At 39.7% G+C, this 19,645-nt stretch overlaps 1 protein-coding gene and 1 pseudogene across 5 annotated transcripts in view; both read right to left on the bottom strand.

Moving 5' to 3' along the window:
* CFAP44 (cilia and flagella associated protein 44) overlaps window positions 1-19,645 on the bottom strand; it is a 133,891-nt gene that overhangs the window by 90,402 nt on the left and 23,844 nt on the right. For all 5 annotated transcript variants that reach the window (XM_065942581.1, XM_065942580.1, XM_065942582.1 and 2 more), the window contains 7 exons: window positions 17,581-17,745; window positions 15,093-15,248; window positions 14,341-14,388; window positions 13,631-13,730; window positions 12,882-12,976; window positions 6,520-6,729; window positions 5,802-5,912 (listed from right to left, as the gene is read on the bottom strand). In XM_065942581.1, coding sequence (XP_065798653.1) covers window positions 5,802-5,912; window positions 6,520-6,729; window positions 12,882-12,976; window positions 13,631-13,730; window positions 14,341-14,388; window positions 15,093-15,248; window positions 17,581-17,745 — 885 coding nt within the window. The remainder of the gene's footprint in view (window positions 1-5,801; window positions 5,913-6,519; window positions 6,730-12,881; window positions 12,977-13,630; window positions 13,731-14,340; window positions 14,389-15,092; window positions 15,249-17,580; window positions 17,746-19,645) is intronic.
* Window positions 8,865-9,801, bottom strand: LOC136173241 (clathrin light chain A pseudogene; annotated as a pseudogene).

Raw genomic sequence — 19,645 nt, forward strand, 5'->3', positions numbered from 1 at the left:
AGGAGACACAAGACACACAGGTTTGATCCCTGGGCCGAGAAGATCCCCTGGAGTAGGAAATGTCAACCCACTCCAGTATTCTTGCCTGGGAAATATCATGAACAGAGGAGCCTGGCGGGTTCAGTCTATGGGGTCACAAAGAGTCGGACATGACTGAACACACACACACACACACACAATTATTAAAGTCATTGAATTAATTTTTAAAAAACTACCTTAGACACCATGCTCTGATGACTACATTTCCAAGCCTGCCGAAAATTTAAAGTTCTAATTTAAAGTCTTCAAGAGAATAGAAAAAGAGGGATATTTTATAATTCATCTTAGGAGACTAAAAAATTTTAATAACAAAACTGAAGAACTATGAAGAAAGAAAATATTAGCCAAACCTTATTTATAAACAGATGAAAATCCCTATATTAGCTATATATTAGCTAACAATTCAATAACAAGAAAAGTTTGCTAAACCAGCTAGAGACATCACAGAGAAATCAGTATAACTATAGCTCTGAAGCCAAGATTGCAGGAAAAGGGAAGCTAGTTGAGGTGAGGTGAATATTCTTTGCACTTTTTCTTCTCAGGGCATTGGCCAACTTACAGAATGGGACCTAGAAGCCAAACAGAATGCAGTGTTCTAGAGCTTTAGGCATTCTCTCAGACATAAAGAATAGATGCTTTCAAACTGTGGTGCTGGAGAAGACTTGAGAGTTCCTTGGGCTGCACAGAGATAAAATCAGTCAATCCTAAAGGAAATCAACCCTGAATATTCATTGGAAGGACTGAAGCTGAAGCTCAAATACTTTGGCCACCTGATGCGAAGAGCTGACTCATTGGAAAAGACCCTGATGTTAGAAAAGATTGAAGACAGGAGGAAAAGAGGATGGCAGAGAACGAGATGGTTGGATGGCATCACTGACTCAATGGACATGAGCTAAAGCAAGATCTGGGAGATGGTGAAGGATACAGGGAGACCTGGTATGTTGCAGTCCATGGGGTCACAAAGAGTCGGGCATGATTAAATGACTGAAAAACAACAACAGACATAAACAGACACAAGTTGAAATTTAAAGCAACCAACATGAAAGTTAGAACTTGAGGGCACAGGATACCAGAGAAAAAGGAAATGCAGAAATGTGAGCCTGACATTCTGCTGGGCATTTGCCTTTAGAACATTTACATAACCCTAGGGGCTTCCCTGGTGGCTCAGAGGGTAAAGCGTCTGCCTATAATGTGGGAGACCTGGGTTCAATCCCTGGGTCAGGAAGATCCCCTGGAGAAGGAAATGGCAACCCACCCCAGCATTCTTGCCTGGAAAATCCCATGGACAGAGAAACCTGGTAGGCTACAGTCCATGGGGTCAAAAAGAGTCGGACAGGACTGAGCGCCTTCACTTTCAAAGCTGCATGGGAACAGGAGTTGCTCATTTCATCCAAAAAATCACATTATTGTTTACTTAGTTTCATTTTTGAATGATACTAACACTGGGTATTGGAGAAGGCAATGGCAACCCACTCCAGTACTCTTGCCTGGAAAATTCCATGGACGGAGGAGCCTGGTAGGCTGCAGTCCATGGGGTCGCGAAGAGTCAGACTCAACTGAGCAACTTCACTTACACTTTTCACTTTCATGCCTTGGAGAAGGAAATGGCAACTCACTCCAGAGTTCTTGCCTGGAGAATCCCAGGGACGGCAGAGCCTGGTGGGCTGCCGTCTACAGGGTCACACAGAGTCAGACACGACTGAAGCGACTTAGCAGCAGCAACACTGGGTATAAAATTGTGGGGTGGTAGTTATCTTCTTTTAGCAGTTTATAGTTCTATATCTATTGAAGAAATTATTAAAATTCCTCCTACAAACAATTCAGGTCAAGAGAATAGAAGACTTTTTTTCAAAAATAAGGCCAGTAATACCTCAATTCCAAAGTTGGTAAGGACATTACAAAACGGGGGTATTATCACTGTTACGTATTTATATATAAAAATCTTTATTAGAATATTAGTAAACTAGTTAGCCTTAGTCACTCAGTCATGTTTGACTCTTTGAGACCCCATGGATTGTATCCCATCAGGTTCCTCTGTTCATGGAATTCTCCAGGCAAGAATACTGGGGTGGGTAGCCATTCCCTTCTCCAAGGGATCTTGATGACCCAGGGATCAAATCCAGTCCTCCTGCATTTCAGGTAGATTCTTTACCATCTGAGCCACCAGAAAAGCCCCCATTAGTAAATTATGTGTGTGTGTTAAAAAATAGTGAGTTGATGTGTGTCAGGAGGATAGAGGGAGGTCATTTTAGGCAGAGAAGATCAAGTTCGAAGCTTAATGGCTGAAACAGAGAGGAGCAAAAAGGACACAGAAGAGACAGATTTAACAGATGTTTAAGATGCATCTTCACCAACGGCAGGGCTTGGTGAAGCAGGGTGGTCAGAGGTCAGGAAGAGATGGCTCAAAGATTTCCTGGTTTAGGAAACAGGAACAATGGTGCTCTCAGAAAATGCAGAAGAGAGAAAAAAAATAACACTTAGAGAAACTCCAATGAATTTCATTTATAAACCTCAAAATTATCCCCAGAAATTCAAAAGATCATCAAGTTCTGTCAGTTCTACCTAGCTTTTATGCACACCTTGGTGTCATCTTCTCTGGAACACAGTTGCCTAATAGATCTACCTGCCTCTCATCTGGCCCCCTTATAACTTCTCCCTTGTATCTACTGCCTAAGTGATCACAGTAGTGACAACTGTAGGAAGAATAATTATTTGAGTGATGTACTCTTACTGGAAAAGAAAATAATGGACAGAAGCTTAATGCATTCAGGAAGGTTATAGGACTGACCATTGAGCTGGCAGGGCTAACAGCTACTGCTATTTGGACAACTGAAGTGTGCAGTTACAAATGGTAATTTATTTTTTCTTTCACTTTCATTGTAATTATAATTGACATAACATTGTATAAGTTTAAGATGTACAACATGATGATTTGATACATGTATATATTGTGAAATGAGAGTAATTTACTTTTACGTTAGTAACTCCCAAACAATGTTAGAAATACAAGTGCTAACTGGTACCACTGCCTGAAATGTCTTTTTATCTGTTTTGGTGGAGGGAGTTCAGTTCAGTTGCTCAGTCATGTCCAACTCTTTGTGACCCCATGAACCACAGCACGCTAGGCCTACTTGTCCATCACCAACTCCCGGAGTTTACCCAAACTCATGTCCATTGAGTCAGTGATGCCATCCAACCATCTCATCCTGGTGGAGGGAGAGAGGGGTCTTTTCTGCTTACTTCTTTAAACATTTCTTATTTTGAAATATTAATTCATAGGAAGTTACTAAGATAGTACAAAGAGGTATCATGTACCCTTTGCCCAGTTTCTCCCACTGGTTACCTCTTATGCACCAATATCAAAAGCAGGAAATCAACATTAATATAGAATGTGTGTATAGTTCCATGTCATTTTATCACATGTGCAGATTCAAGTAATCATCCACAGCAAGCAAAATACAAACTACTCCACCACCAAAAAGATCTCCTTCAAGCTGTGCCTTTATAGAGTCAAACCCACCCCTTTCCCACCCATCATTCCTAACTTCTGAAAAATGTTGCCCTGCTTTTTTTTTTGTAACTTTAATATCGAGAGAAATGATTGAAGGATGCACAAATATGTTGTGATATAACTGCTCATGCTTTAACAAAGAGCATCTTCTGCAGCTCTCATTCCCTTCACCTATACCACTTGCACTCACCTCCCCTCTGACTCATGTTCTGCCAATTCCTTAAGATTAAGGTAGAATAATATAACATAACGTGTTAACTTCTCCCTTTCTTGATAGTCCCCTGCTCTATATTCATAGTGCATACGTGCCTGTTAAGTCGCTCCAGTCGTGTCCGACTCTGCAACCCCATGGTCTATAGCCTGCCAGGCTCCTCTATCCATGGGATTCTCCAAGCAAGATTACTGGAGTGGGTTGCTATGCCCTTCTCCAGGGGATCTTTCTGACCCAGGAATTGAATCTGTGTCTCCCTGGGGCTCCTGAAGGCAGATTCTTTACTGTTGAGCCCCCAGAAAAGCCCCATATTCATAGTACATACTATCTATACCACTGATACTGATATTTTAGTCACCCATTCCCTTGTGAAACCTTAAATAATTCTATCACAGAGCAATATAACTTCTTAAAAAATAGATTACAGATGCTATCCCCAAAATTCTGACAGTACATCTATGTAGTTCATCAGTATTATTATTTTGCTAGGACCCTAGTACAGTACCTGGCTTAGACAATCAATATCCAGGTGATTGAATTATGCTATGCTCAAAATTAGGGAAATTGGAGGCATTTAGTAAGGTTAGTAATCAATGCTGAATCACCATTGTCGTTATGAAACAGGCAATGGAAGTTAGAAAAGAATATGGAGATGAAATTCAGACAGAGGAGCAGGAAAGAGATAAAGATGAGGACAAATACATTCAGACCTTAGAAATGAACTTAATGTCAGAAGGGCTGCCAGACCCAAGTAAACACATTCTGACATGTTGTATTTCATGATAAAGTCTCTGTTGTTGAAGCAAGTTCAGTTCAGTCACTCAGTCGTGTATGACTCCATGAATCGCAGCACGCCAGGCCTCCCTGTCCATCACCAGCTCCCAAAGTTTACTCAAACTCATGCCCATCGAGTCGGTGATGCCATCCAGCCATCTCATCCTCTGTCATCCCCTTCTCCTCCTGCCCCCAATCCCTCCCAGCATCAGGGTCTTTTCCAATGAGTCAACTCTTTGCATGAGGTGGCCAAAGTATTGAAGTTTCAGCTTCAGTATCAGTCCTTCGAATGAACACCCAGGACTGATCTCCTTTAGGATGGACTGGTTGGATCTCCTTGCACTCCAAGGGACTCTCAAGAGTCTTCTCCAACACCACAGTTCAAAAGCATCAATTCTTCGGCGCTCAGTTTTCTTCACAGTCCAACTCTCACATCCATACATAACCACTGGAAAAACCATAGCCTTGACCAGACGGACCTTTGTTGGCAAAGTAATGTCTCTGCTTTTTAATATGCTTTCTAGGTTGGTCATAACTTTCCTTCCAAGGAGTAAGTATCTTTTAATTTCATTGCTGCAATCACCATCTGCAGTGATTTTGGAGCCCAAAAAAATGAAGTCTGATACTGTTTCCACTGTCTTCCCATCTATTTCCCATGAGGTGATGGGACCAGATGCCATGATCTTAGTTTTCTGAATGTTGAGCTTTAAGCCAACTTTTTCACTCTCCTCTTTCACTTTCATCAAGAGGCTTTTTAGTTCCTCTTCACTTTCTGCCATAAGGGTGGTGTCATCTGCATATCTGAGGTTATTGATATTTCTCCCGGCAATCTTAATTCCAGCTTGTGCTTCTTCCAGCCCAGAGTTTCTCATGATGTATTCTGCATATAAGTTAAATAAGCAGGGTGACAATATACAGCCTTGACATACTCCTTTTCCTATTAGGAACCAGTCTGTTGTTCCATGTCCAGTTTTAACTGTTGCTTCCTAACCTGCATACAGGTTTCTCAAGAGGCAAGGCAGGTGTTGAAGCAAAGTTTGATATAATAGACTGATTACATTATAGAAGAGAGAGGAGGCAGTGGGAGTATGGAGGGTGGTGGCTTGGAGCTCCTGAGTGATGTTCCACTAGTCAAGCTGAACAGATTCCATGGCCCCTCGTTGTAGGACTCAAGAGCGGAGCTAGTAATTCCACCCACTATTTTCTAACAGATCACTTCACTATGTAGTAATTGAGATTTAAACATGAAGACAAATAACTACTTACATGAGAGCTTGAAGACCATGTTAACTGGCAAATAGGTCCAGGAGTAGTAATGTAACCAATAGGCTTATAGTCCCTTTCCACTTCGAAAAAGAAGACAGTTTTATCTTTACTCTAATTAAAAGAGAGATATCCAAATATATATTATTATGAAATCTATTCCAGAGAGTACAAAGAAATATTTAACAGCTATATTATACCCACTGTATACTTATACCTACAATGATCATATATCCCAAATTATTCTGGGAACATCCTTATTTCAAATATTTGCTTCATTTTCCCTGTGAGAATGTTTGACAAACCTGTCAAATGTTTTCTTGTGTTTCTAAAAAAAAAAATGATCACCATACCTGTGTATAAGATTAATTCACAAAAACATCCACAATGCATATGCTCACCTATTTATGCATAATGAATTTACATGGTTATTCTCTTCATTTAAAACACTGACCATACATAAAACATGCTGCATTATTCCCAGTTGAGAATTTCTATTCATTTAAAATAAGCATTACAACTCAATTTGTAAGCATATTTTTAACATTTTATAGCCAGGCACAGATTATACTGAAAGAATGTGAATACAAAGAAAACAAGAAATAGATATATGTTCTTGGAAAGAAATACAAGGAAAGAAGGCATCATTAAGTAGGAAGACTAATAAGGCAAGGTTAACCACAAAAATTCAATAGGAAACAAAAGGAAATTTACTCCTTACCCCTGTGGCTAGAACTTCTCCATCACGATCATAAGCTAAAGCAGTGACAGCAGCAGTATGAGGTTTGAAAACCTGTTTCAAACGAATATCTGCATCTGAAACTTTCTTCCGTCCCACAAAAACCGTGAGCCCTTTTGGATCATAAAGTTCAAGAATTCGAACAACGCCATCTTCAAATCCTGCAGTGATCTGTGCTCCACCATAGCTTATCTTGGACAAAAAAGAAATGCAAGGTTTCCAAAATTAGTTAATTAAGAGAGCTGCACTGCATTATGGGCTTCCCTGGTAGCTCAGATGGTAAAGAATCTGCCTGCAATGAAGGAGACCTGGGTTCAATCCCTGGGTCAGGAAGATCCCCTGGAGAAGGAAATGACAGCCATTCCAGTATTCTTGCCTGCAGAATGCCATGAACAGAGGATAGTCCATGGGATCACAAAGAATCAGACATGACTGAGCGAATTACAGATATTTCTGTATTTTATTTAAACTTAAGTAATTTAACTAAATAATTGGGCTTCCCTAGTAGCTCATTTGGTAAAGAATCTGCCTGCAATGCAGGAGACCAGGGTTCGATCCCTGGATCAGGAAGATCCCCTGGAGAAGGAAATGGAAACCCACTTCAGTACTCTTTCCTGGAAAATTTTCTGTATTTTATTTAGACTTCAGTAATTTAACCAAATAATGAACTAAAATAAGGGCCCACTGATAATTCCTTGTACCACTTTATGGTAAGCTCCATCTCTTCTAGGACAGTCCATTATCACTGCTGACCATGAGACAGGTAAACAAAGACAGTCTATCTACTATGTGCCAAAGACCCGTCAGCAGCAACCCAAGAGTAAGCATAGACAGTCTCAACCCATTTTCACAAATTAATGGTTGAGTGGGAGGACATGTTATTGTTGTTCAGTCACTAAGTCATGTCCTACTCTTTGTGACTCCATGGATTGTAGCACACCAGGCTCCTCTGTCCTCCACCATCTCCTGAAGTTTACTCAAATTCATGTCTATTGAGTTGGTGATGCCATCTAACCATTTCATCCTCTGCCATCCCCTCCTTCTCCTTTTGCCTTCAATTTTCCCCAGCATCAGGGTCTTTCCCAATGAGTCAGCTCTTCACATCAGGTGGCCAAAGTATTGGAGCTTCATTAATCAACCAGACAAAGTAACGTGGAATTATAAACTTAAATAAGTGTTAAAGGAAAGAAACATTCTCTGAGAATGTATAGCAAAGAAAGCTGACCTAGACTGAGAGCTTCCTTAAGGAAGATATGGTGAAGCTGAGAACAGAGGGATGCTCAGGAGTTAATTAAGCATAAAAATACCTCTGGGAGAGCATACGGCTTGTGCAAAGGTCATGTGGCAGGAAATAATGTACCAGGAAAAAGTTAGTTTGACTAAAACAGACTGAGTGAGGGAACAGTGCTTCCACAAGCAAGTATTAGGTCACAAAATGGCTTATATGCCACATTAAAGATAGTTTTCATCCCAGAGAGGTAAGGAGTCAAATAGTTTTTAGTTTGGGGATGGAGAGTGGGGAGGTGATGTGATCAGATCTACTATTTCAGGAAAATCATCCTAGGTACAATGTAGAGAATGGATCTGAGGTGGCCAGGACAGGATGCACAGGAGACTTTAAGAAGACTATTTTTTTAATTAATTTTATTTTAATTGGAAGCTAATTACAATATTGTGGCAATTTTTGTCATACATTGACATGAATCAGTCAGGGGTGTACATGTATCCCCCCATCCTGAACCCCCCTCCTAGCTCCCTCCCCATCCCTCCTCCCTCCCTATCCCATCCGTCAGGGTTGTCCCAGTGTACCAGCTTTGAGTGCCCTGTTTCATGCATTGAACTTGGACTGGTCATCTATTTCACATATGGTAATATACATGTTTCAGTGCTATTTTCTCAAACCATCCCACCCTCGCCTTCTCCCACAGAGTCCAAAAGACTGTTCTTTATATCTGTGTCTCTTGCTGTCCTGCATATAGGGTTTGTAGTTACCATCTTTCTAAATTCCATATATATGCATTAATACATTGTATTTGGTGTTTTTCTTTCTGACTTACTTCACTATGTATAATAGGCTCCAGTTTCATTCACCTCATTAGAACTGATTCAAATGTGCTCTTTTTAATAGTTGAGTAATATTCCATTGTGTATATGTACCATAGCTTTCTTATCCATTTGTCTGCCGATGAACATCTAGGTTGCTTCCATGTCCTAGCTATTGTAAACAGCGCTGCAATGAACATTGGCGTGCATGTGTCTCTTTCAATTCTGGTTTCCTCAGTGTGTATGCTCAGCAGTGGGATTGCTGGGTCGTATGGCAGGCTTTTTTTTGGTTTTTTTTAATTTTTCTTGGAACAGAAATTTATTCTCAGAATAATGCACAAAAGCATAGGTTGAGGCTGCCGTTGGGAGGCCTCCCTCCCTTCCTCTGCCGCCACCTCACCTCCTCCTTGAATGCCGGGGAGAACAGTTGAAGGAAACATGCAATCACAAACAATGATCAACTCTAAATACAAAAGGTTTGGTCCAAAAGAACTCAACATAATTAATCCAGTTACCGTGAAGAGCTTCACTGAGTAGGATTAAGATGCTGCAGATGTAGTGTTTCCGCAGGGAGGCTCTTCAGTACACCAGGGGGGCCTGCTTGAGGGAGATGAGCACAGAACGCATGCGGGAGACGTCTTTGGCCTGCTTGCTGGACTTGGAGTTAAAGTCACATAGCCGGGCCACCCGTTCCCACTCAGTGCCTGGGGACGACTCCTCAATGTCATTTACAAAGGCTTCTTCTGCTGCCCTGTTGTTGGCTTTTGTCTTCTGGAGCTGCTCGTCCTGCCTTGCATACCACTCGTCCAGCTCCTTTATTGCTTTTTCTTTCCACTCCGCTTCCTGCTTCCGAGAATTGGCATCAAGGGCTTCCAAGCATTCTGTTTGCTCTTCTCTCCATTTTCCGATACTTCAGGCTCTGACTGCAACCGATCCACTTGTGAAATAGCTGCGTAACTGTCTGTCGGCCCATTACTCTCCTGATAGCATTCTCCATTCTTCACTCCATCAACAGCATCTGGAACCCCCGGCGGCTCGCCGTGAGGCTGGGGTCCGGGGGCGCCGCCGTACAGGATGGCGAAGGCCTCGTCGTTCTGGATGCCCGCAATCTCGCTCTCCTGATGCGCCAAGAAGGCCGCGGCAGGGTCCTCTTTCGCCGGCCACTCCGTTCCCCAGGGCGGAACCGCCAGCGGGGACGCCGAACGGATCTAACTCAGCCATGGCGGGAAGTTCGACTGGCACCGACTTTCAAACACCAACCGAACAGCAGACACGGCGGCCGGCAGCGGCCGCTGTGCTTGCGCCTGCTATCAGACACAAGCTGGATGAGGAAGAGCCATATGGCAGTTTTATTTCCAGTTTTTTAAGGAATCTCCACACTGTTCTCCATGGTGGCTGTACTAGTTTGCATTCCCATCAATAGTGTAAGAGGGTTCTCTTTTCTCCACACCCTCTCTAGCTTTTATTGTTCGTAGACTTTTTGATAGCAGCCATTCTGACTGGTGTGAGATAGAACTTCACTGTGGTTTTGATTTGCATTTCTCTGATAATGAGTGATGTTGAGCATCTTTTCATGTGTTTGTTATCCATCTGTATGTCTTCTTTGGAGAAATGTCTGTTTAGTTCTTTGGCCCATTTTTTGATTGGATCATTTATTATTCTGGTATTGAGCTGCTTGTATATTTTTGAGATTAATTCTTTGTCAGTTGCTTCGTTTGCTATTATTTCCCCCCATTCTGAAGGCTGTTTTTTCACCCTGCTTATAGTTTCCTTCGTTGTGCAAAAGCTTTTAAGTTTAATTAGGTTCCATTTGTTTATTTTTGCTTTTATTTCCATTACTCTGGGAGGTGGGTCATAGAGGATCCTGCTGTGATTTATGTCAGAGAGTGTTTGCCTATGTTTTCCTCTAGGAGTTTTATAGTTTCTGGTCTTACATTTAGATCTTTAATCCATTTTGAGTTTATTTTTGTGTAGGGAGACTTTTAAAATGATGACTGTTTTACTCCTGGAGACTGATTAATGTCATGTGGTCTGAAGTGGTATAGTGGAGCTGAGAGACATGGACACATTTTAGAGATGGGTATAATGGTCCTATTTGGTGGTGACTAGATATGGGGAATGAGGCAGAGGGACGTGTCAAGAATGACATATATTTACTGAGACAAGAGATCCTGGAAGGGAGCCAGGTATGTGAGTGTGTGGGGTTGTTGTTGCATTTATTGTTTTGAAGTGGGGGGAGGGGGAGTGGGGACCAGCAGAAGATTATGAACTTAATCTTGGACATGTTGAGTTTGAGGTCCCCTGGAGATCTCAAAATGAAGATGACAAATAGTATGCAGCTTAAAAGAAAAATCTTGGCTGGAGATATAAATCTAGCAATGTCTGTATGTACTAAATCTGCCATCTTGGAAGGCATTTAGGAAAAGGGCAAGAGCCCTGGTATTCTTTAGAATGGAGTGATCATCCCTTAAGGCCAGGCAATTATGAAAGTCTTGGGAATAAGAACTACATTCAATTCCAATTGAATGTGGCTTATTCAAATTTACTAAGTGCCTATATGTACCAGTAAGTGTAGAGGCACTGGAAGTATTAACACAAAGAAGAATAAGATATGGTATTGCCATGAAGAACACAGTCTGGTGAGAAAGACAGACAATGAAGCAAGTCATCTTAGTACACTGTGATTAAGTGCTACAAAAGAGGTATATACACAGTCCTTAAACACAGTACTAGATCATGAAGGAAATGAGTACCCTTCAAGATGGGTTCGTAGAGGGCTGGGCAGAGGCAATGATATTTGACCTGAGCTAAATTGTGAAGAATGATATGCAGCTTTCCAGAAAGGTAAGAGGGTATGGAGAAGGGGAAATTCTAGCATTATATCTATAAGATCATTACTTGGATTTAAGGCTAAAAATTAAATGCTCTATGAACATTCCACAAAACTCTGAAAAAAATGATTCAATTTGATAAGCTGTATTTTAAAGACTTCAGATAAGAGTGTAAATAGATTAGATAAAGAATGATCCAGGTTTGGTAATCTAAATACTCCATGGTTTCTACTTAATCTAGCCTCATCATAGTTCTGCTTCTATTTCCTGGCCTAAGTTCTCCTGATCTTGATCCCATCATTAAAGTCCCCTCCATTCCAGCCATCTCTACATCTGATTTGGACCTGGAACATTTTCTCTTTGATTTCAACTCAAAGGATTAAGGATAAACCATTCCCCAAATATTCCCATGACGTTTTATAAAAACATGGCTACAAATTCTTCGACATACCTCCTATAGAAAAATAGCTGAACTTCCTCTCTGTGAATCTGTGTGGTGCTTGTGGCTGTTTCACCCCCTAACTGAGTATAGTACAAGTGATAATATGTGACTTCTAAGGCCAGGTCATGAAATGACAGCAGCTTCTGCCTTCTATGTTGGAACATAAGATCTTGGAGCCCTGAGCTGCCATGAAGAAGTTCGACTGCCCTGAGGCCACCATGCTGTGATAATGACCTCTCTGTATGACATGGGCTTCAGGTAAGCACTCCTATTAGCATCACAGCTTAACCCAGCCTTCAACCCAGGTGCCATACTTGGGACAAAGAAGCCTTTAGATGACTCCAGGCCCCAACCATTCAAGTCTCCCCAACTGAAGCCATGATACTGTGAAGAAGGGATAAACCATCCCTGCTGTCACCTGTCTGAATTCCCAAACCGGAGTATATGAGCAAAAAAAAATGATTGCTTTCTTATGCCACTACATTTGGAGTGGTTTACTACACAGCAACAGACAACTAGAACAAAGCTCTAATTTTTTCCCATTATTTAACATATCACATAAATTTACTTATTTTGTTTACTGTCTGTCTTTCCCACCATCTCCCATGGGGGTATAACATTCTCCTATCAGGGTAAAGGTTCATGCTGGCAAGTATTTTTGTCTTTTTGTTCACTGCTATATTCACAGAATCTAGAAATAGGCCCAGCACATTGTGGAGACATTCTAGAAGTACATAGAATGAATCAGAGTCAAACAGAAGACAGATACACAAAGTTCTATCAGGTGATTACTTTTTAACACAAAATTATTTCTAAACTATAGGTGGCATAAGAATAGACTTTTCATTAAAAACACAATAGCAAAGTCATGATATGATTTCTATCATATTCTGAATGGATAAACTAAGTTCGAATTTTTATTCTTCTCTAAAATCCAGGGTCATAAAATATCTATATTTCTAAGAAATAGCACTGATATATCATATTTACAAATAGATTTTTAGTAAAATTCATTATAATAAGCTTACCAGCCGTGGTACCCAAGCAAGGGCAGTACCTCCTTGCTTGAATTTCATCTGAAGCAAAGGAGTTTTGCCAGCAAAGTCATAGAATCTAATAGAGCCTATAGAAAGACAGTTTTAAAGAAACAAGTTATATATATAGTATATATATATATGTTAACAGCTCTAATAACCATGGTTCACTTTATATCTAAGCACTATAACAAGAAATGTCATAGAAAATCAACTGACATAGTCTTTCTTTACATTAGTTAAAATTTTACATGTATACCCTCAATCAGGTAATTTATAAACATGAATACATGCTATGCCATTTTACAAAAGGGACTTGAACATCTATGGATTTCGGTATCAGTGGAGTCCTGGAACCAACCCCACCACCACCACAGATACTGAGAGACAACTGTACTAAAGAAAACAACTGCTGATTGACTAGTGAGTCAGTTTTACCTTTCACAGTCCACATAGATTTACTGAAAGTCAAGAAGAAAAAAAGGACATGGAAAGAAAAGGAAAAGCACTACTGTGGAGAATACCAAGATGAATGGTATTTTCATGAGTAATTTATTGATATATCTTTTATGTCTCACAATAACCAAGGCTACTATATTCTAGGCCCGTCCCCTCTGCAAAAACTTACCTCATTATTATCAGGAGGCTTCCCTTCTGGGAAAATTCTCAAATGACTTAATCAAACACATTTTAAAATGTACTGAAAATACAACACAAAAGGCCAGATATGAGTTCTTACTTACAGTCCAAGCCGGTAGTGGCCATGAGGTAAGTGACAGGAGAGACGGCCAAAGCTTCAATGGCTCCAGAATGGAAGGAGAACAGGCATTCTGGATCTTGGGTCTGATAACAGAGAGATTCTATTAGAGCTCAAAGACAGGTTAACATAGAATTAAAGCCAAGTTTAAGGAAATACAAATAGAATTCTGTATCATGTATGACTTCATCTGAATAGATATAAGAAAAGGCATTATAAGATAGCAAGAATGCTGAAGTTCAGAATTAGGAGAAAGAGAATACTGGCTTTGCACTTGATAGCTGTGTGATTTGATGCAAGTAACTTCAAATGCCAATTTCTATTTCTACATCAGTAAAATGAGATGATGGCAACTGCCTCCCTACAAAATTTAGCAGTTGAGAGGATTATTTGAGATAATATACATTAAAATGTTAAATGTTTATGAAAACTATAAAGCACTATAAAATGTTAGGCCATTTCTTGCCACTTTTCTTGTAAATTTTTTTATGAGATAGAATCTTTTTCATATAAAATTTTGTATGTAAAATCATAACAAGAGAAAGACAGACACAACATAAATTCTTTGGATATGTTGAGCAAGTTTTTGATGGGAACAACGATCAAATATGAAGAAAGATAAAGTATCTTTTAAAAAAGAATAATGAACATTTTACTATGAGAGTTTGAAATAAATGAGAAAAACAGGCAACTTACAATGTTTGAAAAGCTAAGGTCAAGCTTCCATATGGCTCCATTGGAATCCTAAAAAATTAAATACTCAATAATGTATTGCTCATCATTTTGAAATTTTATCAAATTAAAGGATTTTCTTTTTATGATTTAAAGGACCAACAATACCAGCACTTACATATATTTTAAAGTGTGATTGAAATTTAATAATAGCAACCACATAATAAAGCAATCTCATAAACCTTGTAGTCAGTTTAACATAGTAAAAATGCTAATTGGTTTTCTATGTATAAAATATAGGTCAATTAAATATTAGGCTTCCCTGATAGCTCAGTTGGTAAAGAATCCAACTGCAGTGCAGGAGACCCTAGTTCGATTCCTGACTTGGGAAGATCCACTGGAGAAGGGATAGGCTACCACTCCAGTATTGTTAGGCTTCTCTTGTGGCTCAGCTGGTAAAGAATCCACCTGCAATGTGGGAGACCTGGGTTCAATACCTTGACTGGGAAGGGAAAGGAGAAGGGAAAGGCTATCCACTCCAGTATTCTGGCCTGGAGGATTCCATGGACTGTATAGGCCACGGGGTTGCAAAGAGTTGGACACAACTGAGTGACTTTCACTTCACTTCTAAATATCAGAATTCAGGGAACTCTTCATTATACTATCAATAGCAGTCTTGATATTTCTGTGGACTTACAGTGACAGTAAAGTATAATACTATGTTAGTTTTATATCCAGATAACTTTAAAGAGCAAAGAGAAAACGGTGTATCTTACCTGAGCCAACCAAAAGTTATTTCCAACTTCATTCATTTTTATCATAGAGAAGAGTTTGACGTTCTTATCTACTTGAAGTTCATTAATGGGCTCTATCTCTAGTAATCCAGTCTCATCTATAACATTAGCAGTGTCTATAGTCTCAAAATCCCATATCTTAAAAAATAAGAAAATACCTTAATGAATCAGCAGTTTCTGAATATATATTTTCTAAGTCAGAATGGATATATATTTTCTATGCCAGGAAAGACCCCAATTTTTTCAAGTCATTTCTTATTTCATGAAAATTAATGATGAGTAGATATAATTAAAACACCAGACAAAACCTAACCTCTGAGATTTTACTCAGAAATAATGAATTATCATAATTTCCTTTTATTTATGGAGATTAGTGAGAAAAAGTCCGTCCTGAATAAGAATTCTAGTTTGCCCAAAGTAAACTTTATTTCAAAGTTTGTATCAGGTCTTTCTGCATATAAAGTGACTGTAAGGAATAAATGGTTCAGTCATTCACCGAAACATTATGACAAGCCTTGTGTTATATTAGACCCGTGGGACCCTAGAAAGGAGACACAGACCTTCTTGCTGAATGATCCAAGCACAATCTTAATTAAGCAGGGGGGAAAAAAAAAGATGTAGGTAATGTCTTCATGAGATAATGTTTCTCTTCCTTATCTTGGATTTAGACTGTACTATTCAGGTAATGACTGTTGTTCTTAAGATAGGAGACCAGAAGAGCACTGGGGAAGAAGGAGGGAGCAGTTTTTAATGTGGTAGAGAAACTCGGAGGGACTTCCTCTGGGTGATGCCAAAGCCCAGGCTGGATGGTTCTGCAGACACATCCTGCTACATCATCCTAGACTCAGCAACTCAGACTTGGGAAGGACTGGTGTTGTCCCATTGAGTACTCTCGTGGAGGAGAGTCCCAGGTCCTAGGGTCAGACTAACACCTGGGAGTTGGAGTGGGTTTTTCCTAAAGGGCTAGAGGTAGAGATTTACAATATAAAACACTGAAGAGATGAGGGTGGGCTTTGCAAAGGGGAAGTAAGCTTAGACATTAGTGATGGCCATGAAGGAATTCTCTATGAAGTATCCAACTTCTCTTGAAATTTTCCACCCCTTGGTATCTTGATGTATTTGGGGGTGACATATGCTTTGGAAGGATAGTGAATGTATTGTATAACATAATAAAGGACATAAAAGATTCTCAGAGAAATAAATATAATAGAACAAAATTAAACTTAACAGGGTTCAAAGGGCCAATGGTAAGAGGACAAACTGGAAGACATGGCTCTAATATATTGTCTGAGCCATAAGTAAGCTCAGTAAGTGTCAGAGTAACCAAATGGTTGGGGGGAAAAAAATGGTCTTACTTCTGATAATACCACTTCCTAAAGAATGTCCCGAGAATACTACCTTAAGAATATTTTCTTATGAAAGGCCCCAGAAGAAACACATACTGAGGGGACTGCAAAGTAAACCAGAAGACTGCAGGTTGGCCAGCAACAGCAGGGTAACTACACATGAGGGATGGGAGAAGAGGTGTGACAACAGCTAGAAAGACCAAGATGCAGAAGCAGTGTCCCAGATTAGTCCTGTGGGCAGGATGGTGTCCACAGGTGAGGACAAGCAAGTTCATTAGTATGGGGGTAACGGGAGGGGAGCATCCATTAGAAAACCCCATCAGCTCACCTGTGTATTTCTAATTGGTAAAATCAGTAAAAATAAATAAATAAATAAATGTTTGGCCTTGTTGTCCCTAGAAAATGACCAATTTATAATAGGCATTTTGGAAGGACATTGGCATCCACTGTTAATATTGTGCTAATTCATTTTCTGAAGCTACTATTTCAACAACAGAATCAAAATAACAAAAGGTCCCCTCAGAAAATTTCAGTGGCAAGATATTAATGAATGTTGACCAGAATTTACAAAGACATAAAGAAGGCTGAGCACCGAAGAATTGATGCTTTCGAACTGTGGTCCTGGAGAAGACTCTTTAGAGTCCCTTGGATTGCAAGGAGATCAAACCAGTCAGTCCTAAAGAAAACCAACCCTGAATATTCACTGGAAGGACTGATGCTGAAGCTATAATACTTAACCTGATGCAAAGAGCCGACTCATTAGAAAAGACCCTGATACTGGGAAAAGACTGAAGGCCAAGGGAGAAGAGGGTGGCAGAGGATGAGATGGTTAGACAGCATCACCTTCTCAATGGACATGAGTTTGAGCAAACTCCAGGCAATAGTGGAGGACAGAGGAGCCTGGCATGCTATAGTCCAAGGGGGTGACAAAGAGTCAGACATGAATTAGTGACTATAAATCTACCACAAGAGAAGCATTACTTAAAATGAGTTGGCCCTGGGAGTAAATGACCACTGATCTTCTTCAAGTGACCTTTGTGAGAAATAAAAATCTGATAAAACCCATATGATCACCTAAAAGACTTTGATGCAGGTGCTACTGTTCAAGTTTAAAGAAGACTTACCCTAACACATCCATCTGACCCAATGGTGATGACTTCACCCTCGTCCAGCATTATCTGGTTAATGGGACCCTGGTGACAAGGCTTGCCTGCAGCTCGACTCAACTCCACTTTGATGTGGCCTCCTTCCCAAAGCAGCATGTTGCCCCATTCTGACCCTGAGAGCACCTGGCAAGTGTGAGGAAAGGAAAGAATGTACATGAGACAGATAAACATGTATATTTGCCTCAAATAGCTGGTGAGAAATGTTTAACGATTTTTCCTGGCTATGAAAATAAATTTTTCAACTTTTAAAATAAGAAAATACAGCATTGAAAATTCACGACCCCAGAAACAACCACTTATCACAATATGTAGTTTTACATAATGATGTCAGGCAGTATGTTGGTGGTTAAATTTTCAAACACATCTGCAGATTTCTTTGTACATCTCTTAAGGACATAACCCAGGAGTGGAACTACTGGGTCAAAATTTAGAGATATGTTTAAAGTTCTTGATAGATGAGAGTGATAACAATCAAATGTTATAAGATGTTTGATAAATTGTGAGGCCATTACTGCAAATTATAGCAGAACAATATCCAATTTCAAACAAGGATAATCACCTGAAACCACCTCACTTAATGCATTTAATCCAGCACATCCCAAAATATATAGCACCAAACACCAACTCTTAAGATATCGAACTAGTATTACATAGTAAGTAATACTAATTGAATATTGACTCCATGACAAGCACTACTTGAGCACTTAACACATATTATTCTTTAATCCTAAAAACCATATTAACTAGGTACATTTATCGAGGATACCATGTGCAGTTGTACAGGTTGGGCACAGTTTTTCTCATTGACACAAAGAAACCATAGGGCCAATGGAAGTCCTATTATTATCCCCCATCTCACAAGGTAAAAAAAAAAAAGCCTGAAGCATATTAATTACCTTGCCCCAAATTACCCAGGAGTCAAGGTTCTAAACCAGGCCCTCAACTAGCGCTGCCCTCAGTAAACATATGCTAGGATAAACAAAGTCAAACAAGTTTCTTTTCTCTAGAACCCCTTGGAAGCTTTAATACAGAAGTGTTCACTGGAAATCATCATAAGAAATTTTTAGGTACAAAGGAATTTGACCAGGAAAGTCTTATTTTCAGAGAGCTTCTGTGTAAAAGAATACTGCATGAAATGTCCTTTGGGGAACTCTGATCCAATTCTTGCCTGCCTGTTCGAGGACTCTGCAGCCTTCTCCCCGAGTCACTTATGACCTTACTCAGTCTTTTTTGTATTTCTCCAGCCTGCCTATTATCTATTCTATCTGCTGAGCCTCAGCCCACTTGTCTTTCTTTAGACTTGCTTTTTTTTCTGTCCAGTAACTAAAGCCATCCAAAGTCAATAAAGGCTATCACTCATTCCTTTCTGAAATGTCACATTTCATGAAATGTCACAAAAGGAAAAGCTTTCCTTTTCCATTTGTCCTGAGAAGAGTCCAGATTCTCATCATCTCTTCTTGGATAAAAGCAGTATCTTTCTTCTGAGCTCATCTCCATGACCCCATTCTCCTAACTTGCTTGAACAAGCTTAATAAATAATTTTTTCCATTTGTATCTCTACTCTTCCAATGCTTAATAGTTCTGCCTGACTATTCAAGTCCTTGTACCTTGGGAGCCCACCATACTTCTCAATCTAATTTCCCACTCCTTCCCAAGATGAGTGCTCCAAATTAATCCTATAAATATGTAATATTTACTCTTAACTCTAAATATTTCCTTTTGTGGCTCTCATTTAAAGTGACTTTTCTCCCCTACATCTACACAAACTCTACTGAGCCTTTTTAAAATATATCTCAAACCAAGTTTTTAATGATCTTTATCTTAGCCTAGCATGTGAAATGAGTACAATTGTGTGGTAGTTTGAGCATTCTTTGGGATTGCCTTTCTTTGGATTGGAATGAAAACTGACATTTTCCAGTCCTGTGGCCACTGCTGAGTTTTCAAAATTTGCTGGCATATTGAGTGCAGCACTTTCACAGCATCATCTTTCAGGATTTGAAATAGCTCAACTGGGATTCCATCA

The sequence above is a fragment of the Muntiacus reevesi genome, chromosome 8 (assembly GCF_963930625.1).
Source record: "Muntiacus reevesi chromosome 8, mMunRee1.1, whole genome shotgun sequence".
NCBI classification, from domain to species: domain Eukaryota; kingdom Metazoa; phylum Chordata; class Mammalia; order Artiodactyla; family Cervidae; genus Muntiacus; species Muntiacus reevesi.